This window comes from Taudactylus pleione, unplaced genomic scaffold (genome assembly GCF_031769625.1).
Source record: "Taudactylus pleione unplaced genomic scaffold, aTauple2 ptg000484l, whole genome shotgun sequence".
NCBI classification, from domain to species: Eukaryota; Metazoa; Chordata; class Amphibia; order Anura; family Myobatrachidae; genus Taudactylus; species Taudactylus pleione.
Window position 1 is genome coordinate 2,311,457 of NW_028284886.1, and position 27,187 is coordinate 2,338,643.

The following is a 27,187-nucleotide window of genomic DNA, read 5'->3' on the forward strand; positions in this document are numbered from 1 at the left end:
CATTACCGTAGTTATATGCAGCGACTAGGGGAGGTAACGGGGAGTGGCGGCAAAGAACGCAGGAGTGTCACGACCATTTGGGGGGGGTGTCACACCCTGCGACTGTGATCCCGTACGAAAGAAATAAGGCTCTGACGTCTCGGTTCCCAACGCCAATAATGGAGGTGTGAGTGATGGTAAGGGCAGCGAGTACGCACAAGTACTAATTTAGGGCGTATTCGCTAATGATACAGAGAGCAGCGTCAACTGGCCGGGCATGCTAGGACCTGTCGTTTTATAAAAGCTGGATAGTCGCAGATTTTCTATCTAAGCCTAAAACACTAATTTATATCCCATGTACAGTAGTGTGGGTTAACTTGAATGTAGGGCATGGAAGTCAGTGATTTTAGGGGATATCCTAACCACAAAGCAATTATCCTATTTTAAATGTAACACTTATTAAACTCTCGCCTAACCGCAATATCTGCACATAAGTGCTTACTCCTGCAGAAGTAGCTCGTTAGGACAATCCGCAGGACACCACTGGGGCAAACTCAGCATGCGCTGTGTACAGTGTCTGTCCCAATGGGGGCTTTTCACCGGCATACAGTGCTGCCTAGAATTCCGTACAAAGTGTTTCGTTGATTAGAAAAAAAACTGATGTCGGTTATTATATTATTAGTGTTTTTTTTTTTTAGTTACTGTGTATTAAGTGATTTTGGTTAGAGGTGAAATGGTTTTATGGCGAGAAATGGGTAGAGTGACCCCAGCAGATGAAACTTCTCAAAATCCTACCACTGAGGAACATTGCCTAAGAAAATAATTCTACTAAAACAACACCTGGGGGGGGGGGCGCCTGTCTTTATGGCATGTTAGCAGCTGCGGCAGCAGATCCGTCCGCAGCTGAATCACCCCCCTCTGTGCGATTGACATCACAGCGTATGCGCAGTGCCACCTGGACGCAAGCACAGAGGGAAACCATTGGATACCTGTGCCCAGTAGTTTCCCTGCGTCCACCTCTTAATCAACCGCGCGCACTCCAGATTTCTCATGCAACGGCATCAGCCAAAGATTGATAAGTGCAGCTTGGGCAGCGGTTAGATAGACCACTCCTCTCTAACATACACTATAGGTACACACGGACAGTGTTTCAATCATAGGTTGGACCCTGATCACTGCAGAATACATGTGGGGATAGGTATGAATGATCGGCGGTCGAAATCTCGACGCCGGCAGGCCAAACAGCAGAGATCCCGACGGAGGTGAGTAAACTACCTAACTATACCCTCTTCCCCCCCCCCCTCAACCCTCCTTTAGGGATGCCTAACCTCTCCCCTTAGTTGCTAGCCCTAACCTCCCCCCTGGCCGCCTAAACCTAACCCCCCCCCTCATCGCACCCTAACCTTCCCCCGGGGTGCCTAACCCTAACTCCCCCTTTCCCTAGCTTAACTCTAACCCTCCCGGGGGGTGCCTTACCCTAAATCCCCCTGGAGTGCCCTAAACCAGTATTTCCGAGTACTAGGCTATGGGCCCTATGACCGTAAAAGTAAAAATAAATATAAAATGAAAATCGGTAAAATACAGTTACTTCGCTACAAAATATATAAGATTGCTAAACACTCCCAACTTCAACTTGATTCACTGAGTGTGGTCTAATAACTGTAAGAAGACCATGTATTTATATCACATCGGGGGACTGATTCCGCAGCGTACGTTATGGCGATTACGGATACAGACCGAGCGATTGTTTTCCTCTGCGCATAAGTATAAGCCGCACTGTGCTCACGCAGCGAACGCGTTGCGATTACATAAGCACAGAGGAATCTAACGCAAAGTGAGTGACACTTGGGGGGTGGTCAGAAAACCGCAGGCATGCCGGTCCGTTTGAACGCTATTTCATGGGCGTGCAAAATTTAGCCACTGCGATGGCATACGCAGCATGAGATCTCGTTGCGTGCGAGGACACTTGCGTTGTCTGCGGCTGGTCAGACTTGTTGTAATTGCTGCGTGACTGCCTGATATGCGCCAAGGCTACCGATGTTTATGCAGAAGAGCGACATTGGACGGACATGAGAAGGCGGCAGTCTTTATGCCAGCTGTGCTTTGGCAGGCATTAGCGTATTTTTCCCAACTGCAGTCTGTAGGCGACTGCAGTTGTGTCCTCTTTTGAAACAGGCCCAGATACAAGGGTTCTGATGCAGAGTGAGTAGTACGACAGTATGCCTAGCGTATCGTGCCTGATTTCTCACTGTACATGCTCAGTAAGTGAACACGCATATGTGCTGATGCAGAAACCGCGTGATGCAGTCAGGAAGCCGATGGTCGAAATGCCGACCGACGACTTCCCGACTGGCAAATCCCGGCAGGGTACTAATGGCAGGTGTCGAAATCCCGACGCCTGTCTTTAGACCTACGACGGGAGCCCGACGCCCGACATGCCGAACGAAGGTAAGCCAGGCGCGGACAGCAGCGGGGGGGTGGATTAGGTTTCAGGGCTCCCAGGGGAACTTAGGGTCAGGCCCCCCCCCCCCGGGAGGGTTAGGCACCCCTGGGGAAAGGTTAGGGTTAGGCACCCCCCCCGGGAGACTTAGGCAGGGCCGTAGCTAGGGTAGTGCGGCCGGAGCCATCGCACAGGGTACCACAGGGCAGGGGGGGCTGTTTGGGCCTTTCAAATTTCTGTTTATTATCATTCTCACTTGTAGCTTCCTCTTATTTCATCCCCAGCATCTCCTGGCCTCTCCTATCTCTTCCCTGGCCCTTCCCCATGAGGCCATGGCCCTTTTTTGGGTGCATTATGTCCCTTTGAATAATGAGGGGGGCGCCAATGCTCTTTCTGGCGCAGGGCACCAAAAAGTCTAGTTACGGCTCTGGACTTAGGTTTAGGTTGCGGGGATGGGGGGGTTAGGTTTAGGCACTAGGGGGGGAGGTTAGGGTTAGGCACCTCTAAGGGAGGGTTAGGGTTGGGGGGAGGGGTAGGGTTAGCATTACATACGTCGGGATTTGAACCGGCGGCCATGCGGCTGGCTGTAATACAGTACATACTGATTCCGAAACCGCATGTATCTAACCTTACAGCCAGAGAGGCAGAACAAGGGTAATTAGGGGTGTTTAGCCAGGGAGTGTGCATGTAAATCACCTCAGTGTCATTTGTTTATAGACCATTAACTTCTTATTCACTGCTAATGTTCCCAGATCCACCATATCTACCTGAACACATAACTCGCGTCACTTCCACTGTTTGTCAGCCATGGTACCCGGCAGCTGTTTTACAATGCAGGCACTGCCTTATTGTGTCCAAGTCATACGGCTGGTTTAGGTACCCAATTTATTGTACAAAGTAGTGTGGCTCCCTACAACCTTGCAGAGCATTACTCCAACCCCTGGCCTGCAACCTTGCAGAGCATTACTCCAACCCCTGGCCTGCAACATTGCAGAGCATTACTCCAACACCTGGCCGAGCGTTCCTACCTGGTCTGATTATACTTCTTACCTGTGTCTCTGTGAGTGATAAAAGGGGGGCGCTCTCTGGAGACCCTGTATAGAGAGGAGAGAGAACACGGATTATTGAGCTGAGATGACTATTCTCATGACCTACTTTAAGAAAAGCTGTGTACATCAATCCAAGTCAGAATTCCACCATCTTTGGCGCATCAGCTGCTGCAGGAGTACAAGTCCCAGCATGCCCTGCCAGCCACTGTTTTATTTTGGCCAATAACCAGGGATACAAATACTATGGGGTCGATCCAATTAGGTGCAAGGTGCTGTTATATCTGCAAATTAATTTTGCAATCCAATTAGCAACTGGCACTCAACCAGTTAGAGTGAATTCACATTTTTCTATTCGCACCTCCCTGAGGGTGAGAGATGGAAAGGAAAATCTTTATTTTAAGGTTAAAATGTCAGGACACCATACGGAACCACTTGGACACCCCCCTAATGACTAATTAGGCAATTGGAAGTTTCCAATTAGCTTAATTAGTCTAATAATTACATCTAAATTTTGGGGGGTAAAAAAAAATAAAAATGGCCTCAAATTACCCCAAAATCTACTTTTTCATTAGTTTAGGCACCCCAAAATTATTTGCAGTGGTTTTTAAATTGAACTATACTTCTTTGTTTTTATTATCATTTGTTTACAATTTTTCAAAGTACCCCAAAATCACCTTTTTACTATTTCTTTTTGCTTTTTATCTTTATTTATTTATTTATCTCAAAACCATAAATCAGCCATTTGACACAATTTAAAAAACCTTCAGTACTTTCCTAATCCCCACAAACAGCCTACGGTCCTACTAACCAAATTATCCATTTTGTGGGGTCCAGGATGGTCTCCCCACTTTTTCATGCACTTCTCTCACATGTCATTTGGCAGTCAATTCGCAAACCTCCACTGCGAGTACCACAAATAGGCCTTTTTTATTGGATTGGAGAATTTTCGTGTGCGGACATTCGTGGGAAGTTGTCGAGTTTCCTGAAACAAACTCGCAATTCTCACCTAATTGGATTGACCCCTAAATTTGAACCAGCAGCCAACCTGATACCTCCTGGATAGTTAGTTGTTAGGCATATTGGGACCTGTATTCTCTCCTTATGGATTCACCCTTTTCTCTTTCAGAAGATTCATGCCTTTAAATCTCTGTATATCTATAAATGGCATATGATCTAAGCTTCATGTTTAATCTGTCAGACAAAGGGCATTAGCCCTGCCAGTTTGCCGTGATTTGCACTACAGTTAGCCGTTAAATTACCAGCTTTAAATTGCTTTGCTTGATATGAATGACAAAAATATTCCACTCCCTCGTATATTGTACTTTACCACCCTGTCTGAATCAGCTTCGCAAATACCACTCAGCATTTCACCTAAATACCACTCAGAAGTTTTATTCAGCAAGATAAGCTTTATAATCATATATTGGTTTTTCCAATGGAACTAGGCAGCACAATCTGCTCACACCCCTATTTGTCAGAGCCAGGCCTGAAGAAATATAAGCCCAATGCTTTCAATCATGAAAATCGGGATGGCCCGGAGAAATTCTGGACTATTAGTAGATGTGTCTGAATACAAGTTTAAAGAAAATAAAATAAACCACTGACAGAAAATAGACTCCTCCCACAACAACAAAAGCTACTCCCACAATTCACACCCACCATATGAATAACCATACCCTAATTTTGTATAATGTTACCCTTTTCTTGACTGCACAGTGAAATTTATGATCATTGTATATAATAAAACCTCCCTGTTGCAACTTATTCAAAGGGAGACGTTTGATCATTTTAAATATTATCCCTGCTTTATGGCTGGACAGGGTTTCACCCTTTACAAGGTCAGAGGTCAATAATTCAATGCTCCTGGGCTGTGTATGGTCCATTATTATTTAAAGGCTGACATTCATGAAGGTTAATGATGCTTTTGGTATTTTAAGTAAGCCAGATGCAGCACCAAGTTTGATTAATCACACCATGAGATTGCATTTTAGCATTCCATTAGGAACTATTACCATTACTGAGGTACTGATGCCAAGTAGGGACAAATTAAGCCACAAATTATATATACCGCACGTGAAAGAAAAGCATATATATATATATATATATATATATATATATATATATATATATATAAAGTCAGAAATCCACTGCACTCGCCACTCCTAGATTTGGGGTGCAGACCTGCACTCACCATTCCCAGGACTGGGGTGCAAGTGGCCTGTGACCACATTGCTTAAATAAATAAAAACAGAAAACCCAGCACTCACCATGTTTAAACACTCACAATGATGTATAAATAAGTAAATAAATAATGGGGATTTAGTTCATGGATTGATCAATGCATTTAAGCCCGCAGCCCACATCACGGGACCCCACTTTCTTATTTATACATCATTGTGAGTGTTTAAACATGGTGAGTGCTGGGTTTTCTGTTTTTATTTTTTTTTATATATATATATATATATATATATACGCTCACATGCAGCGGATGCATCTAGTCTGCACTAGTAGAATATGCGCAAGGTTCACGTACACCCAGCAGGTTACTCACAACCAGGTCATAAGCACAAAACTGTTTTTTTTAACAATGTTTTGATAGGGGTGTAATAGGTAATGCCGCATGGCCGGCGGTTCAAATCCTGACAGCGGAAGCCAGGCGAAGATACCGCTCGCCAATAAGGTAAGTATACTAACCCTATTTTCCCCCCTAACCCTACCTTAGGGGTGCCTAACCCTAACCTCCCCCCCCCCCCCCAAGTGCCTAAACCTAACCCCCCGTCCCCGCAGCCTAAACCTAAGTCTTCCGGGGGGTGCCTAACCCTAACCTCCCTTCCCTAGCCTAAACCTAACCTAGAGGGGGGTGACTACCCCTAAGGGAATCGGTATGAATTACCAGCGGACGCAAGTCCGGCAGTTCAAATCCCAACAGCGCCTGGCCGACATGGCTGAAAATCCTGATCGTCCCTAGGTAAGTATTTACTAACCTAACCTCCCCCCACAAGCCTAACCCTAACCTTCCCCCCAGTGCATAACTCTAATCCCCCCCCTATAAGTGCCTAAACCTAACCCCCCCTTCCCCGCCGCCTAACCCTAAGTCCCCCCCAGGGGTGCCTAACCCTAACCCTCCCTTCCCCTAGCCTAACCCTAACCTCCCGGGAGCCATAAACCTAACCCCCCCCCCCCCCGCGCGGCTGTCCGCAGCGGCGCCCGGCATCACTTCGACTGGGATGCCGGGCGCCAGTCTCCCAGCGTCTGTAAAATGACAGGCGTCTAGATTTAGACGCCTGTCATTTAACCCTCGCCGGGATAAAGCAGTCGGGAAGCCAGCTGTCGGGATTACGTCCGCCGGCTTTCTGACTGCATACCCCCCTAAATCCCCCCCAGGAGCCCTGGATCCTATACCCGCAGCTGTTCGCACCCGGCGCCACAGCTTACCTTCGTTCGGTATGCCGGGCACCGGTCTCCCAGCGTAAGTCTAATGACAGGCGTTGGGATTTCGACTCCTGTCATTAGTACTTTGCCGGGATTAGACAGTCGGGAAGCCGGCGGTCGGCATTTAGACCGTCGGCTTCCTGACTACATACCTTTGATAGCAACATTTACTATATCATTATTTTGTTTTTTTATTTGATTTTAAATAACAACAAGAAAAAAAAAAAAGAAAAACACAACCCAGACCGACATATTTGCGCCTCTGTGTGGGCCAGTTGCTGCTCGCAATTCCGTGACCAGGCTCTTACTGTACTCTGCGTACGTTAGACTGTCCCTTCCCTGGACCGTCTCACCTCTCCTATTACAAGAGGGAGAACATGCCAGGTGCCAATCAATCGGCATTGCAGGCAAATTGTTTGGTGGGCATAAGCAGTACAAATCTGCAGACTGGTGTACATCCGACTTGGCATCAGGCACAGTAATACGGCTATTTCTGACTTTAGCCACCCAGCGTGGAAATTGCCAAGCTTGCCCTGCTAAAGTCTTCAATAAAGAATCACCCTGATGCCAGAACTGACACTTTGGGCCTACAGACGTCCGCTCGGGGCTTTGTCCATGAACACTACTGTCAGCGACACTACCTGATAAACTCTGGCATCAGAGAGATTTCTTAAGTTATTTGTAGTGTGTAAACACTGGCCTGCACCTCGCAGATGTTCTCAGGGAGTGGCAATGATAGGGTTAATCCCAGCATGATGTGTGCCCAGGGAATGAGCTGTGCATAAGGTGACACAACGCACCAACACCTTTCCTGAGAGGCTGTGTTTGTACTGTGTCCAGCGTTCCACACAACAGTATCCCAGAGTCCCGGAGACCAAGGGAAACACAATGTCTGGGGGGGTCACAATTTCAGATTGTGTGTGTGTGTATGTATATATATATATATATATATATATATATATATTTATTTATTACAGTCAGGTGCATAAATATTGGGACATTGACAGAATTTTCATATTTTGGCCTCTATTCACCACCACAATGGCTTTGAAATGAAACAAACAAGATGTGCTTTAACTGCAGACTTTCAAAATTAATTTGAGGGTAATTACATCCAAATCAGGTGAACGGTGTAGGAATTACAATGGTTTCTATATGTGCCTCCCACTTTTTAAGGGGCCAAAAGTAATGGGACTATCAACTCAAAAGCTATTTCATGGACAGGTGTGGGCTAGTCCCTCGTTATTTCATTATCAATTAAGCAGGTAAAAGGTCTGGAGTTGATTCTAGGTGTGACATTTGCATTTGGAATCAGTTGCTGTCGACTCTCAATATGAGATTCAAAGAGCTGTCACTATCAGTGAAGCAAGCCATCATTAGGCTGAAAAATCAAAACAAACCCATCAGAGAGATAGCAAAAACATTATCAACTGTTTGGAACATTCTTAAACAGAAAGAACGCACCGGAGAGCTCAGCAACACCAAAAGACCCGGAAGACCACGGAAAACAACTGTGGTGGATGACAGAAGAATTATTTCCCTGGTGAAGAAAAACCCCTTCACAACAGTTGGCCAAATCAAGAACACTCTCCAGGAGGTAGGTGTATATGTGTCAAAGTCAACAATCAAGAGAAGACTTCACAAGAGTGAATATAGAGTGTTCACCACAAGATGTAAACCATTGGTGAGCCACAAAAACAGGAAGACCAGATTAGAGTTTGCCAAACAACATCTAAAAAAGCCATTACAGTTCTGAAACAACATCCTATGGACAGATGAGACAAAGATCAACTTGTACCAGAGTGATGGGAAGAGAAGAGTATGGAGAAGGAAAGGAACTGCTCATGATCCAAAACATACCACCTCATCAGTGAAGCATGGTGGTGGTAGTGTCATGGCGTGGGCATGTATGGCTGCCAATGGAACTGGTTCCCTTGTATTTATTGATAATGTGACTGCTGACAAAAGCAGCAGAATGAATTCTGAAGTATTTTGGGCAATACTATATGCTCATATTCAGTCAAATGCTTCAGAACTCATTGGACGGCACTTCACAGTGCAGATGGACAGTGACCCGAAGCATACTGCAAAAGCAACCAAAGAGTTTTTTAAGACTAAAAAGTGGAATGTTATGCAATGGCCAAGTCAATCCCCTGACCTGAATCCGATTTGAGCATGCATTTCACTTGATGAAGACAAAGCTGAAGGGAAAATGCCCCAAGAACAAGCAGGAACTGAAGACATTTGCAGTAGAGGCCTGGCAGAGCATCACCAGGGATGAAACCCAGCGTCTGGTGATGTCTATGCGTTTCAGACTTCAGGCTGTAACTGCCTGCAAAGGATTTGCAACAAAGTATTAAAAAGTGAAAGTTAGATTTAGGATTGTTTAGTTTGTCCCATTACTTTTTGCCCCTTAAAAAGTGTGAGGCACATATAGAAACCGTTGTAATTCCTACACCGTTCACCTGATTTGGATGTAATTACCCTCAAATTAAATCTGAAAGTCTGCAGGTAAAGCACATCTTGTTTGTTTCATTTCAAAGCCATTGTGGTGGTGAATAGAGGCCAAAATATGAAAATTCTGTCAATGTCCCAATATTTATGCACCTGACTGTATGTTCTATATAGAAGTATGTTTGACACCACGCTATTCCCAGAGTGACAGGAGCCTCACATTATGACTCCAAAATGTCGACATAAGTTGTTGTTTTTTAATTATTTAAGCCTAACCTAAACATCAACAACAAAAGTTTACTTTTTGTGTCGACATGTTTAAATGTTGACAGTCTGAATGTGTCGTGTCAACCTAAATGCATGTCTATATATTGGTTGTCGACATTCAGAAACTGTGGACATTCTGGTGTCAACCTTCTAAATGTTGACCGGATACCTACATTTGTAGGGCGATATTACCCTTCGCCACTTTTATAACTACTGGTCTCCTATGGGACCAGCTACAATGGATTGTCATATTGCACTCTCCTGTGACAGATGAACAGAGATACACATTGGAGATTTACAGAGACGACAGCTCCCAGTGGTAACACAGTCCGGCTGGTATTCGAGTTGTCTGCCATACACTTTGCTGGATTATCTGCAAGATGAACTCTGTAGTAAGAGAACTAAATGCAAACATTATGCTTGTGTCTTGTCTGCTTCCGCCTCCATCCTAACGCTCCTGATATAAGTAAACATCCTACACAAACAGCATGAGGTTGTCAGATACACATTAAAGCATCAATAGCGAGTAATGTGTGCTCAGTCAAGGGGTATGGCTCCCACAGAACATATAACCACCCACGTGGTGGCACTTTCTCTGCCCGCTGGGCTACTGAGAAATGTGTGACCTGTCCTAGGTGATAAAAAGCAATCTGCACAGACTGGCATTGTATAGGTGGATGGTCATCCAGCCCATGAGATCTACAGATGTGTCCTCATACAATCAGCAACAATACGCCATATGGCACGAGATGCCTGGCGCGCCTGAGCCGCTCTGAGGGGTGTAGCGTACCATATTTTATTTTCAATTTATGCCACGAAACAACATTCACATGGGGAGATGGACCAAGGCTTGGAGAGTCATAAAGTGGAGGGAGATAAAGTACCAACCAATCAGCTCCTAACTGTCCTTTTTCAAACACAGCCTGTAACGTGACAGGAGCTGATTGGCTGGTACTTTAAGTCTCTCCACTTTATCACTTTCCAAAGTGCTACATACGCTGGGCTGCGACTTTAACCGCACAGGAATGAATGTTAAACATGTACAAAGTCGCAGGTGAAGCACAAAGTAACTTGGCGTGGGAAAAAGCCGCGGCTGCTGCATCGCTTCTTACAGAACCAGACTCGGTCGCACACAGATGTACAAATGTCGTACGTCAATTGATCAGATCAATCTAGCGAATGAGTTTGTAGCTGCCGGTTACTTTATTTATACGGATAAGATGCACATTTTCAGCAATAAATGACGCTCGGCTCGGGACCTGGCGCGATGAGAGAGGCCATTGAAGCCACAGTATATAAGCGCACATCAGTATTTGTTAGGTTCATACATGGTATTGGCTAAGCCAGCTGGATACAGAGGAGGCTGAACCATATGAGTCCTGTGTAGGAAAGACTATACTGCCCCCCCCCCCCCCCCCCATCACCGGGTGTAGTAGGTATTACCACCGGCCGCATGGCCAACGGTTCAAATCCCAACAGCGGAAGCCCGGCTGAGGTGAAGATCCCGATCGCTAATAAGGTAAGTATACTAACCCTATTTTCCCCCTAACCCTCCCTTAGGGATGCCTAACCCTAACCTCCCCCCCAAGTGCCTAACCCTAACCGCCCGTCCCCGCAGCCTAAACCTAAGTCTCGTGGAGGGTGCCTAAACATAAAACTCCTGGGAGGGTGCCCAACCCTAACCCCCCTTCCCCTAGCCTAAACCTAATGGGGGGGGGCGCCTAGCCCTAAGTCCCCCCAGGAGACCTAAAACCTAATCCGCCCCCCTCCCCACCCCCCCTGCGGCTGTCCGTGCCTGGCGCCCGGCTTACCTTCGTTCGGTATGTCGGGCGTCGGTCTCCGGCATAGGTTTAATGATAAGCGTCGGGTTTTCGGCGCCTATCATTAGGACTTTGCCGAGATTAGACAGTCGGGAAGCCGGCGGTCGGCATTTAGACCGTCGGCTACCTGACTACATCCCCCTTCACCCTCACCCTCCAGACAATATCTCTCTGCTCCTTTAATTCAATAATTTTGGAAATGTTAACCAAAGTAATCCCTATGTTTAAAAATGACAATATAACCTTTATTTTGGGGTGTAGTACAAAATATTGACATTCAAAATGTCGACATGGACGTTATGTCGACATGTCAACATAATGATTTTCTACTTTTAGATCACTATCCCTAAACGTAACCCCAACCTCAGCCTAACCCAAAAATTTGCACCAGCTCAGAGCTGGCAGCCTTCAGGTTTTGTCCCAGACTTTAAATACGACCCATTTTGCGCCCTCATGTGGCAATATAACCGGGCACATCCACAGCAAGAGACTTTGTGAATGAGGCCCACTGAAGTGAAAGTGGTTGAAGTTGAGGGATAATCCGTTCCACACCCGGCTGTGCTGTTCCAGGCCTTTACCTCCCCGTGTCCTAAGGCAATCCCTTTTATTTCTGTGCACATGAGCCAGCACTAGCTGGACGGCAGTATCTACACAAGTCACCACGTGCGTAGCTGGCTGGGCCACATACCACATTCTGTGGTCAGGATCTGGGTGGGTAAGGTATGGAAAGAAGCCGTTCACACAATGGTTAAATTGTTGTGTTTGTTAAGCTCAATTATACACTTCCCATAGCAGCAGGACAAGCGCATAACTATTCAGAACGGATAAACAGTACTGGAGTTAAACAGACGTGTGTTATATAGCTTTGAACGAGCGTGCAATGAAACCATAGATCTTTCTTAAGATAAGTCTGTGTATATATCCTCCAATTAGTGTATGGGCTCATTAATCATTATCAGAGCAGTAACTAGACTTTTTGGTGCCCTGTGCCAGAGAGAACATTGGAGCCCCCCCCCCCATTTTTTAAATAGGGACATAAGATAGCTCCCCTGAAAAAGGGCCATGTCCTCATGCGGAAGGGCCAGGGAAGAGATAGGAGAGGCAAGGAGATGCTGGGGATTATATAAGAGGAAGCTACAAGTGAGACTGATAATAAACAGGAAAAATGACAGGCCCAAACACCGCCCCCTGCCCTGCGGTGCCCTGTGCCATGGCACTGGTCGTACTACCCTAGTTATGGCCCTGACCATTATAAGATAAGTGTCTTTCACTATGGTAGCCAAGTTAAGACCAAGCTCACCGTTCTCCGAGAGTGCCAAAGATTTGTTAATGCACAGTCTAAACATTGTATACAGGTTCTGTACCTTCTTCATGTCTTCTGAAAGACCCTCACCCATATGCCCCTGAAGATCCAGGAGTGGAGATATAAGTGCAAGTGCAGGTGGTGATGTCAGCCTGTGAGAGGGCATTCTCTGAGAACTTCTCATCTCCCTGAAATTCTACAGGCAAGTAGGCATGAAACAGTGGAATGACAAGCTGGCCACATTGCCTTCTCTCATTTAGGGGCCTTTTATCAATAAACAAATTTGCAATGCAATCTGGGCGCGATATTACACCTCCCAGATGTACTAAATAGCACACGCAAGTACCGGGCTCTGAAAAGGCTCTGCAATGATCAAGGGTCTATTGTAAGAAGCACACACTGTGATGTGTTGTGTGGGTGTGGCCAGTGCTGTGTGGGTGTGGCCAGTGCCATGTGCTTATGATTTATGGCAACAGTGTGGACGGCTGGGTATCGTCACGCTGTCATGATGCTGGGTCTATTTTTAAGTGGAGGCCTGGGGCTGTAGTCCCATCCACCACATTGTTAACCTGGCCCTGGGGTAGGGTTGCTGACAATCTGGCTGCCTCTTTCGGGAGGAGGCAGCCAGATTGTCAGAGCAGGGGTCGGATGTGAATTTGGGGGCGGGACTGTGAAAAAAAAAACATCTACCTCAAATCTCCTGGCTAAATCGACAAGATCTCTGCACTTGCCACAATATTCACCAACATTATAGTACTCAGTACTGTCATTTATTTAGCAAGTTATTTACAAATAGGTTTCATAACCAAGCTTCACCATTTACAGCAATAAACCCTGCTCCATCTGTATACACACAAAGCATCATGGAGGGGGCATGGGGAATCAAATTTAGTATGGGGTACTTTGTGCCAGGGTAATATCTGACTCGCGTAAGGCTTAGTACCAGGTATGTGTACAGCTTGTCTATAGTCTATTATACCCCTTTTACACCAGAGCAAAAACCTGGGTTTTTGCTGGGTCTACCCGGGTCGCAGCTCAGTGTAAAAGGGTCCCTGAAACCAGGGTTGGAACCATGTCCAAAAACCCAGGTTGGACCTGTTTTTTTGGTGGAAAAGAGGTATTAGTATGCCCTATGTACTTATGTAGGCTATTATACTGTACATGGCAATACTGTTGTTTTTTAGTATGCTATACTGTTTTCACACAGCAACCTGGTGTAAATACAGGAAACTGTTGTATTATATTGAAATAAAATGTGATCTGTGTAATTAATTAACAAGCTGTCAGACTGGTTCGGGCAGCTGACGAAGAAAACGACACAATCAAAGCTAATCAAGTGCAATTATATACAAAGAGTGCACAGCAAAAGGACACACGTGCCTGGAGAAATGGAATGCATTAGGCCAACAGAGACCGGCATGATTGCTCTCCATAGGCATCTGGGCATTCATAGCCATATATAATTATTATTCCAGGCTCTGCGGTCTATAGACCTGATTACATGTGATATATTGGCTGGGTACTTAAGTGATTAATGTCCCTGAATGACACTGTAGATTCTGATGTGACATGTTAGAAAGGGCTTAATAGTGGCTTAATGACAAATATAAATAATCGGTGTGACAGCTATGTCAGATCTTCCCGGGGCCGTCCCAGATTTCAATATCTGTCCCTGGTAAAATGATGTTCCTATTTTTTGTTGTTGTATGCCGATGAAACTACACAGAACAGTCTGCGCTATTCTTTATAATTGGTGCTAGTATCTCCTTACTGTGATCTTTTGGCTGTCCAAGACATTGGCAGAATTCTAGATAGATGCGCATAACTTTGTGCACGGGCGAATATACGCATTAATTTCCCTGCGAACAACCTGGCAACATCTACGTCCAACTTGCAATCAACGCTGTTACGCTGCATCAGGCTTATTTAGGTCTTATTCTACTGAAGGACACTGCAACCAGCGTCATTAGGGGGAGATGTGTGAGACCTTCCAGAGAACCAATCAAAGGGCACGATTCAATTAAACGCGAAGTGAACAGTGCCGGGAATGAGCTTCCGGGGCTCTTCAATTCTGCGAGAAGTTAGGTCAGGGAAGGCTCATACTCGCGCCTTAAACAGGGTGTTTAGGCGCGAGAACGGGCATTTTCCGACTAAACTTCCCGGCGCGATGCTGTTTTCCCGGCGCTAAGGGCAGAAAACAGCATCACGCCTGGACGTTTGTCGGATTTCTGCTCGCATCCCCGGGGGGATGCAAGAAGAATCCTAGCCAGGCTTAGCAGCGCCTAACTGACTCCCGCCGCTATTCACTTCACGTTGAATAAAATCATGCCCAAAGTAACTACTAAATACTTGCCTAACTTTTTTTTTTTCTCCTCCCTTGGAGAAGCCCGGGGAGGAGAAGCAAGTGGGTTGCGATGGGGGCAGGACCTGAAGGTTTAAGTCATTAAGCCCTACCCCCTTCACGGTAAATTGCTGCAATTGGTGCAAATTCAAATAGGGGGTGGGGCTAAATGACGCGATTAATGAAGAATTGCATCATTAAGCCCTGCCCCCTACACAGGGACTCGCGATCGCCACTAGGAAGTGGACAGAATGCTGGAGAAATGCCTACCCTTCCGGGGGTGCGGGGGGGTTACCCGAAAAATTGTGAGCCTCCCGCGAATTCCGGGAGGGTATGCGTGTATGCTTTAAACTGACAATTAAAAGCTAATTGGTTGCTATGGGCAACTTCTCCACTTTATCTCTCTCCAAGGCTTGATACATCTCTCCCCATGGCTGAAAATATCAAATGCAATGTGTAATATCTCAGTACTACATTGGTAAATCTATGGTATCTTTCCAATGTTACTAGGAATTTGTCTCGTTAACATAAGACCATTTGCATTTTAGCTTTAGCTGTACCTTTTAAATTTGAATGAATTAAGATTCCCATCAGACAATATTATTCCCGTGATGGCACCTGCACACACGTCACCAGTACTAATTTACAGTCTCACAATCCAATGTTCTGGTACAAAATGTCAGTAGTAATAATGATCTACTATTGTTATCATCGTACTAATTTTGCTCATATTGACATTATAATAGACATGAATGAGCCACTTATGTGTCTGTTAGTTCTTAATGCAACTGTCTAATAGTCAGCACTGGATGTAGCTGTATAAAAACACTTTATTAGGATCAGAGACCGATCCTAGCTGGGATACTCATTACACTGTAATAACCCTTTTAAATCGTTGATTCGACCCGAGTTATCGCCGTACCAATCCGAGTTGCGGCTCAGTGTAAAAGGGGCCAGGGTTGGATGTATAAGGGGCCAGAGTTGAATTCCGGGTCGAGTGACCCGGCAATCCGTCCCGGGTAGCTTGTGATCTCCAAGTGCTGTCATGAAAGAACAACTGCACCTGTGGACAGTGTAAACACGCTGACCCAGGAATAATCCGGGTAAGCGCCGTGGTGTGACCTAGGTTTGGAACCATTTTTCAAATCCCTGTCAGACTCGGGTCTTTAGTATAAAAGAGGTATAACTCAACCTCCCAATCTCGGTCCTCAAAGCACACTGACTGTCCAGGTTTTGAGGATAGCTATAGCACAGGTGACTTAATCAGTACCTCAGTTATTTTGATTTAACCATCTGTGCTTAAGCATGGATATCCTCAAAACCTGGACGGCTAGTGTGCCTTGAGGACCGAGGCTGTTACTGGATTTTTGCCACTGCTGACAGTGGTTTAGCTTTGTAGAGATGTCTTCATCGCTGTATTGCTGTTTGTTATACTTATTGAATCATTGCTTGAAATGTTTATTCCGTTCTGTCTTCTATTCCTCACAACTGGGTATCTGAGTGATGGGAATCCCATGCATGATGAGTGTTAGAGCGGAGTCTGATAATCCTGGGAATACAGTGCAGGTGCCCCAAATTCAGTGCAGCACACCTGGAGGTAATGAGTCAGTGCAGTAAGTCCATCCCCTCTGATCTGTTATTATGACTAGAGTAATTGTCCTCGAAGAGCCTCAGGCCCGCTAAGTACTCTGCACCTGGGCCATGGTGAGTGCAATCCTATATTCGGAAGCTATGTAACCACATATCATATAATGGGGTAGGTATCCAGCATTCTGGGACTTGTAGTACTACAACGACTGAAGAGTCGCAGGTTGTCTAAGCCCTAAGCACAGTATGTACACCTTTATTTCCAGAACATAAAGAACTTCACTATAACGACAACATCAAGAGCTTCGCGGCATAATGCGTACATCAGCACACGTGAATAGATGTGTACGGAATTTAAGCCAAGCTCCTGTTCCCTGGTAGGAGGCCTGGACATGACTGATGCTTAGTGCTGAGTTTGCACCTTACTGCAGTGTTTGAGTCAGTAGAAATCCTGCTGAATAGATATGATCCGGTGATTATCTCCTTATTACAGTTCACTTGGGGTGGAAATGATGCAGGGCACTGTTCTTCCAGTTTGTACCTTGAACATTTAAAGTGCTGCGTTCTACATGGCACATCGAAACAGAGTGGATATTCCAGATCTGCGTTCCAACGGCGTCACCAAAGCACAATGCAGTGACATTTCATATACAGTCAGGTCCATAAATATTGGGACATTGACAGAATTTTCAGATTTTGGCCTCTATTCACCACCACAATGGTATTGAAATGAAACAAACAAGATGTGCTTTAACTGCAGACTTTCAGATTTAATCGGGTGAACGGTGTAGGAATTACAACAGTATCAATTACACCATTGTGGTGGTGAATAGAGGCCAAAATCTGAAAATTCTGTCAATGTCCCAATATTTATGGACCTGACTGTATGTGCACCACAGGTTATGTATAAAATGGAAACATCGGGACACACATGTGATCTGGAGTTTTCTCAGTCAACAAAATGCAAACTATACTTCCATCTGGGTAGCAAATAAGGTAAAATACAAGTGTTATGAGAGTGAATTTGGAAAAAGTAGCACTTTAAATATTTTGGATGGGGAACAACCAGGATCAGGGACGTAACTAGGTATTTGAAGGCCCCATAGCGACAAGTTTGTAAGGGCCCCTATGTACCACCCAATAGTGAAAAAATTTATATAAAACATGTCATTTGGACAAGGATGATTGGCCTCCCTCAGCTCTGGGCCCCATAGCACCTGCACCCCTTGCACCTATGGCAGTTACACCCATGACCAGGACACAGAAGACTCCTGGCTGTACTCTAGTTTAAGATCTGGGGTTCAGAGTCCTGCTTGGGTCTAATTTAATCTTGCATTTTGCACCTAATCCACTCCCTGCATTTCTACTATCTTCTAGATGCCACCCCTGCCGCTTCTGCAGCCAGTCCTACAGCACGCAACCGACTACAAAACTGCCAATGCCGAAACATCATTACCCCTCATCTTTCACAATTCTCCTAGGAACGTAAGTATTCGCTCTGGAACGTCAACTTCTTAAAGGAGGGTGTCTTGGTTTTGTTGAGACAGTCATTTGGAAGCTGCCAAGTGCTATATATTTACCAGTGCCCGACCACATCAGTCCTGATTTTCACAGTTGCTGCCGCCCACCCCCCTATGCTACCCTTCTCAATGACTCAGATCTCCGTGGCTCCAACCTGCCCCTTTGTGACATCTTTATAAAAATAAATAACGAATGACCACAACCAGTTTTATTATTAATTAAAAATAATATTTGCCTTTGCTATACTACCACCTTAATTTGGGCCTATGCGGCCTTTTTCGCAAATTTGGGCCTTTTTTTAGGAAGTTCCTGTAGCTGGCTTTATCAATGGACTCAAGGTGCCCACACACATAGCGATGTGATCTCAATCACACGATGTACCCGATTTCCCCCTGAACTCTCCCCTGTAGCTCCCTGGCAGTCCTGCACACGATTTGGTCTGAAAATGCTGCCAATGTGACATACGATCTATCGTGCCTCCTAACTACTCCAGTGTATCCTGACTTGGGATTGGCAGATCTGCCCTACAGCACGGCAGATCTGAAGATGCGATGTGCGACCAGCGGGGACGCGCATCGCATCATGATCTTGAGTGGGGACTCACGATTTTCTCACGATTTGGCCATATTTTACGCGATCTGTCGTTCCAATGCGTCAGAATCGGCCAGATCGGGTAAAATATCGCTATGTGTGTGGGCACCCTTAGCCTACCCCAGGCTAGCAATGAACTAGACCCAGTAGCAACATACTCCCCATATGCTATTTACATTGACTGCAATAATTGGTACAATAGTCACCCTTAAAAAATGCCTTACAGCAAAATCATCAGCAATATGGGACATAATATGTTTCACAAATACTCTACATGGTTGACATAACAGCTCCTGGAATACATTACACAGAAAGCACAATCCTATTACAGAGCAGAATATTGACACACTACCCTACGCGTTTATTGATGCACCTTCTGACGCGTTTCCTCAATACATTTCTATTTTTCTAATGTTGTTAACAAGCTTTACAGATGCACAGAGAATGGCACAATGGGCTACTGCACCTAATGCTAAATACAGTCTTCAAAAGGACATTTTGGAGATTTTATTGCTAATGTAAAACAAGAGATGGTCAAGAAATAATTTGTACAGCCACAAGTTCGCTTAATGCTGTAACCAAAAAATACACTGTCCCCTATTTCTCTGTATAGGGGTCTCTCTCTGATTGGAGACTGTGTGGATGGTAAATCTGTCGGATTTTTTGATTTTTGTTATTCGTTTTTATTTGGATCTTCAAATATATTAATCACAAAATATGGGCGGTATCCAATTAGTAGCACTGCTAACTGATTGCGGCAGGGCTATCCTATTGGAATCGGTATGAATTTCTGTCGGACACTGCCCGACATGGGTGAAAATCCCGATCGTCCCTAGGTAAGTATTTTACTAACCTAACCTCCCCCCTAACCCTAATCCTCCCTTAGGTGTGCCTAACCCTAACCTTCCCCCCCAGTGCCTAAACCTAACCCCCCCTTTCCCGCCGCCTAACCCTAAGTCCCCCCGTGGGTGCCAAACCCTAACCCTCCCTCCCCCTAGCCTAACCCTAAACTCCCAGGGGGTGCCTAAGCCTAAATCCACCCCTGGAGCCCTAAACCTAATCCCCACCCCACGCGGCTATCCGCAGTGGCGCCCGGCATCACTTCGATCGGGATGCCGGGCGTCGGTCTCCCGGCGTTGGTAAAATGACTGGCATCTAGATGTAGACGCCGGTAATTTAACCCTTGCCGGCTTCCCGACTGCATACCATCCTTTTAGCCCCGAAGTGCCGCCCAACGCCAGCACTTATCGTGGATATTTTTCGGGACCTGATGTGTCCCGAAAAATAATCCACAATAAATGCCGTTTTTTTCATCCCAAAAGAGGCGAAAACACCTAGATCTGCGAGCTTATCGTGAACTCTATGTGTTTTCGTGAGATATATCCTATTATTTAGTTAAAAATAATAGGATAGGGCGAAAAAAGACATTGACGAAAAATGGGGATAATTGGCAACAAATCCCCGCTTTTTGACGTTCGCCGGGATCCATTAGTGCCCGAACAATGCTCGGGGCTAATTGATTACTGTACTGTAATAATAACAATGATATGTACAATGTTGATATACAAAGAGAAATCAGTGATATAAATCTGATGGATTTATAACAAGGGGAATTGCTAAGTCATAGAACGAGGGTCAAGGGTTTTGAACATGACACCAAGAACTTAATTACAAATATTTTTATTTTTTAGCAACTCACTTGATATGGTTAAAAGAATCCAAAAGTAGAAATAATAAACATATAACATCTTTATATGGTGATAATGATGACGGGATTTGGGTCTTTTAAGCCCTATGACCGGTTATCTTCCCTACTACATCTAACCAGTCTTGTGCGGAATCGCCCTCCTTTATAAAAGGCGTCGTGACACGCTAGGTGACACCTTTACGCCACAATGTCAAAATATTATAATATATGAAGATGGAATAATGATGAGTAAACAGCAGAATGCTCCAATTCCAAAGTGAATGACCCCTAATTTGTTTATTGCAGTTGACGAAGAATCTCATTGCCTATCATTATCTTATCTTGAGAGTTTTGCACTGTTACCCATAAATCAGTATGAGGCAATCAGACGAGTACAGTGACATATGCTGGAAAACGTTTTGAATGACACTACTAGCCTAATTAAAAGTCTTAACTACAGTGAGATATAAGCTGTCATCAGCACGGCTGCGATGGATATGAATGATATGTATGGGCTCATTCACAATCTGCAACACACTCACACACACACACATCTGTCTCTCGTACAGTGCTGATGTGCACATTGCAGTAGGAGGTGGGTGGGGGGATGTAACTCTGGATCCTGCCATCAGGCTACGGCATGGCGAATGCTGCAGATTGTAAACAAAGATCAGGTGCAGAGCTGTGTTCCTGGCACCCACATCTACACACAACAAGAGAGAGAAGAGCACAGAGGTGCAGGGTCACTGGCAGAGATTTGGTAACATTACCCAAGCAGGTGTAGCTGTAATTTTGCAGGACTAGAGGTATGCAGGCTTATATATATCCCTCCAGTGCAGTAACATAAGATGTGCACCACAGGTAACAGTAGAGTATCCTCACTTTTGGTGCTTTAGGGCAGGTGGGGTCATTAACCTCATGTGCTATGTAAACAGTAAGCATGGGAAAAGATACTTGGAAAAAGAACAGGATAATGCTGTAACAGTATACGGGAATTAATGGGAACAATTGGTGCACCTAGGGTTCAGGAATGTGCTTTGTTTAATGTGAGATGTCACAAAATCCCACTGTTACCTCAATTGTTCTGTGTATCATATATATCACGCCTTCTAACACCTCCTTCTACTACAATGGTCTATATTTGCCAATTTAAGTCAAAGATAAGCTACCTGCTATTCCAGCTTTTGTGGCACTGCCAGGTACTAATATTCACAAAGGGTGTGCTGGTACTTGTAGTTCTGCAACCACAAGCAGTCATATTCTTTAGTTAGATATACCTCCTCCTATGCCTGAACCATTATTGTCTGATGTCCTAAGCACAATTTGGCCTTATTGGTCATTCTTTACAATATTACATCAGTTACATTATGTTCCTATTATACCCTAATAGGGTGAGATAACAATGTGGCATACTATTTGTACTGTGCCCTATGTTCTGCCCTGTAGCATCAGTGGTTAATTACACCTCCTAATTCCTATACACCATGTTCTCCCCAGTGCCCCTGTACCCTCTGGGATGTAATTACACTCCTCCTAATGCCTATGCCCCATGTTCTCCCCAGTGCCCCTGTACCCTCTGGGGTGTAATTACACTCCTGCTAATGCCTATGCCCCATATTCTCCCCAGTGTCCCTGTACCCTCTGGGGTGTAATTACACTCCTCCTAATGCCTATGCCCCATGTTCTCCCCAGTGCCCCTGTACCCTCTGGGGTGTAATTATACTCCTCCTAATGCCTATGCCCCATATTCTCCCCAGTGTCCCTGTGCCCTCTGGGGTGTAATTACACTCCTCCTAATGCCTATACACCATGTTCACCCCAGTGCCCCTGTGCCCTCTGGGGTGTAATGACACTCCTCCTAATGCCTATGCCCCATGTTCTCCCCAGTGCCCCTGTACCCTCTGGGGTGTAAATACACTCCTCCTAATGCCTATGCCCCATATTCTCCCCAGTGTCCCTGTACCCTCAGGCTCAGGGATGTAATTACACTACTCCTAATGCCTATACCCAATGTTCTCCCAGTGCCCATGTACCCTCAGTAGTTAATCATACCCCGCCTGATGCCAATGCCCCATGTCCTGCTCAGTGCCCCCTGTACCCTCAGAGGTGTAATTACACTCCTCCTAATGCCTATGCATTGTATTTCTCCCTATGCTCCCCTCCGTGCACCCTTTCCCAATGCACAGACCATCGGTACCTTGTCCTCCAGCTCTGATCCCCTCCTCTCCCTCCCTGATGTTGGAATGCAAGCGCTTAGACCCATACATCCCTAAAGTATTGTCCGCAGTCTGGATGTGAGTAAACGCCATGCAATGCCCGCACCACAGAGAATCACTCACCCCGGGGCTCCGGTACCACCGTAACCGTCCCATCCCTGTGCAGGAGAAGAGAGGCTGGATCCCGTATCCTGCTCCTGGTGGCACCCAGGGGCCCCTCCGCTAGCCCCCGGGCACACTGGTAGCACACGGCCCACGCCTGCTCCTCGTTGATGGGCTGCTCGTAGGATTTCAGCACCTGCTCCAAGGACAGCTCCCCGAGTCCCCCGGAGATCCCCCCGCCGCCGCTGCTGTTAGCTTTGGCCATCCGGGAGGATCCATCACCGGGCGCACACCGCCGGGAGGCTCTCCATCACACGGCTGCTTGCCCAGGAGAGGTCCGGTGCAGGGGAGGAGGCACCGCCTTCTGCTATCCCTCCTACCGGGCTCGTGTCATCAGCAGGGAGGGGTGAGAGAAGCCTGCAGCCTTGGGGACAGTGTGGAAGGTGTAGATGGAAAGCGCTGAAACTGTAGGGGGAAGGTTATAGGGGGACAGTGCATCTATGGAGGGAGAGCTCCACCTTCACTATGGTGAGTGGCAGACAGTGAGGGTCAGGTGCATGTGAGTGACAGACACCTGTTCTCAGGGAGTGTCAGGTGCATGTGAGTGACAGACACAGACAACACGTCCCAGGGAGTGTCAGGTGCAGAGTGACTGACACCAGGTCACAACGAGTGTGTGAGGTGCTTGTGAATGACAGACACCAGGTCCAAGGGTGGGTCAGGTGAATGTGAGTGACAGACACCGGGGCCCAGGGAGGGTCGGGTACATGTGAGTGACAGACATCGGGTCCCAGAAGGGGTTGGGTATGGGATGCCGGGGGATGCTGACTGTATCCCTCCCAGAAGAGAGGGACAGGTGCATGTGAGTTGCAGACATCAGGGAGGGTTGGATGCATGTGACTGATATGGTGAATACACACAGTCAGATTTTCCAGGTCGATTTGAACGATAACGATATCGATCATATCGTTATCATTCAAATTGACCAGAGTCTGGCCTCTTGAAACGATGGTCGATGCGCGGGCATGGATGGTCGATATCGGCCATCGCACATGCATGCAAGCCAACCTGGTTGATATCGACCCGGTTGGCCTGGTTACTATAGGGACCCGCGATCGTTAATCGCGGGTCGTTATAGTCGATGGGGGGTTGGTGCATGTGCTGGATGTTCGATATCGAATAGACATCAGGTCCCAGGGAGGGATCGGTGTGCATGTGAGTGACAGACATCAGGTCCCAGGGCGTCTCATAGGGATGTGCTTGTGAGTGACAGACACCGGGGCCCAGGGCGTCTCATAGGGATGTGCTTGTGAGTGACAGACACCAGGGCCCAGGCAGGGTCGGGTACATGTGAGTGACAGACATCAGGTCCCAGAGATGGTCGGAATAGATGCATATGACTGATAGACATCAAGGGAGGGACCGGTGTGCATGTGAGTGACAGACACCAGGTGCATGTGAGTGACAGACATCATGTCATACTTGCCAACTCTCCCTGATTGCCAGGGAGACTCCCTGAAATAGCAGCAATCTCCCTGTCTCCCTGAAGAGTCTACCAATCTCCCTGATTGCACCTTACCCCCATTATGAATATGTTCTATATAAAAACAAAGATATTTACATTCAAATGGCATCATTAGTATAATTTCCCTGCATTGGGTATAAGGCACAATGATCCCTATGGCTACATGCATTTTCTGTAATGTATCAGTGTTTTCATCAAAAATAGATCTTAGTAACTGCTTTTGAGCTATTTTACATTTGGATGTAAGTTAATTGTCTGACATGCCCCTCAGATGTAGCAGTACACGCCCACCTTACCGCTGCGCTCATAGGTGCTGCTTTCACAATCTCCCTGAAATGCTTTTTCAAAAGTAGGCAAGTATGCATCAGGTCCTAGAGAGGGACAGGTGTGCAGATTGCAGCCCAGCCCATCCCAGTGCAAAGATCACAGCACATACAGGAATAAATCAGGGTTCTACCTGCTCCCTCCCCTGGCACACACACCACCCAGTGTATACACTTTATAGTATGTATGTCTTACCATGGTGCAGCATGCCAGTATCTATCATCCAAGTCACAGCACCTGACATGTTTTGGGATATATGTCAGGGAATGGGTTAAACACGGGTTTGCGTTATCCATACAAGTTCTAACTATGACACAGGGTGTGTGCAAGTCCAGATTACAGGCGAGTATAAATAGTCACACACACACACACCCTATAAGTACATCTTTCTATAACCAAACAAATGACAATTTTGTGATTTTTGCACACAGCCTACCTATGTATTGCAGTATTTAATATCCACCTTTGTGTTGTATACTGTGCACTATACAATGCTGTACTATTATGTTGATGTTTTATAAATAAATATATAGAAGAAAGTGACACTCAGATATATGAAACACGTTGAAATAGTATTCTCATACACCTTGAGCCTTTTCAACTGTAGGAGATTTCCACCATGTCACAATGTGGGGATCGCTTTGGTGCCTGTAATAACCAATTGCTGTAACCACCGCAGTTTCTGTTGGGACTTCTCCAGGCACAGGCCTATGGCTAAGGTCAGGGTTTTACTTTCAAATACCAAACTGGTCATGATCCCAACCCTGCCCCAATCTTTCTCCTCCACCCCAAGTAAACCACAGTTATTAGCATAGTGGTTGATTGTCCCTACATTCTTGGAGCAGTCCCAGGTTATATAGATTTGTACTGTACCTGGAAAGGTCTCTGTCCCCAATAAAAGTCCTCTATGTAAAATGCAGTCCTTGTCTATATTTACTGAGGAGGAATATGCAAAATAGAAAGTTTTCTATGTACATTTAGTACAGAATAACTTGTCATAAAGAGTATTGTGGTTCTCTGAGGTCCTCTGAGACCTAGAGGTGTACTATGTGCACCAGCCCAGCAGATAGACAATGCAGGAAACCATGGGATTGAGGGTGTGCTGGTCCTAAAGATTTTGGAGTTCTTTCATTTAAGGCACGTTATATAATTGCTGCATATGATTAAATCATGCCTTCAGCATATACAGTGACTGTCATTCAGAGAACCAGAACATCTGTCTCCTATATTGCAACTGACCAGAACACAATTAAAATGTACCATTTACTTAAAAGAAAAAAAAAAACTTTCGTTTCTTAGCCATAGGATCATCTTGGATTTGCTTGTATTTATCCGAGAACTTCTAAAGTGAGGATTAAATACCTCATTTTGTGTTATGAGATTACGCTGTGCGTATAGATGGAGGCATGAGAGAATTTCCTGCTTTAAAAGGATTTTACTGTATTTATTGTACACAACTGCTACTAGGCATTGGCCAAACGCACAGTGTATCCTAGTCTGCTGCTTCAGCTGGGTCTAAGTGAGAGGCCCAGAATACTTCTAGCTCTAGCGATTATCTGTCAGTAATCGTACCCCGCCTTGGGGAGAGCGGTCAGGATGAGGAGACACTTAGGGCCTGATTCAGAGCCGGACGCTCTGACCAGAGCGCTCGCTCTGAATCAGGGCCCTCCTCCATTAAAATGGAGCGTCCTCCTGGACGCTCGTATAACTGTGGGTGACCACAGCTACGACGGAAACCCTGCGGTAGGGTTTCCCAGCCACAAGTCCAGGAGTGATTTTGGTTCTATCAGAGCCAAAATCACTCCCACTGACATCACTAGTGATGTCAGTGGGGCCGGCTTCAGACGGTAGGCGTTCCCATGGGAACGCCTCCGTCTGGCAGGCATGCCCACCAAAGGGGGCGTGCTGTCAGTCACCATCGACAGCACGCCCCCTTTGGTGCGAGACCCGGAGCGACAGCTTGGCTGTCGCAGTCCGGGTCTCGCGCATGCGCACGACGGAGCTCCCTCCGTCGTGCGCATGCGCAGTGGGGAATATCGACCCACTTGCGAGCGTACTGCTGCTTGCGAGTGGGTCTGAATGACCCCCTTAGAACCAACCATGTCACTTGTCATTTTCATGTCAGTGAGCAGCTCTCAGTCAGTTCCAACTCTTCGGAGTTTGAATGTGGAGAGACGTCTGCCTAGACATGCTAAGGTCTATTTACTAAGCTGTGTTAGGAGATAAAGTGAATGGTGATAAGGTACCAGCCATCAGCTCCTAACTGCCATGTGACTGGCTGTGTGAGAAAAATGGCCGTTAGGAGCTGATTGGCTGGTACCTTATCACAGTTCACTTTATCTCCGTCCTAACACAGCTTAGTAAATAGACCCCTAAGTCTGTTAATACCGAATGTCTTAAAAATAATCATTATAATAAGAAGCTATTACAAGATCCTGTTATTGTTCTATTACATTGCTGACAAGTTTTAGTACTATGGCCCATACATGCCTAGTCTCCGGAATTTGCGGGAGGCTCCCGATTTTTCGGGGTATCCCCCGCACCCCTGG

General features: G+C 46.0%; 1 protein-coding gene across 1 annotated transcript in view; it reads right to left on the reverse strand.

Annotated features, from left to right (window-relative positions):
• SPIRE2 (spire type actin nucleation factor 2) overlaps positions 1–23,254 on the reverse strand; it is a 42,344-nt gene extending 19,090 nt beyond the window's left edge. Inside the window, exons 1-2 of the mRNA XM_088449418.1 lie at positions 22,811–23,254; positions 3,470–3,513 (exon numbers count right to left, since the gene is read on the reverse strand). Coding sequence (XP_088305544.1) covers positions 3,470–3,513; positions 22,811–23,054 — 288 coding nt within the window. The 5' untranslated portion in view covers positions 23,055–23,254. The remainder of the gene's footprint in view (positions 1–3,469; positions 3,514–22,810) is intronic.
• Positions 23,255–27,187: the final 3,933 nt, after the last annotated feature.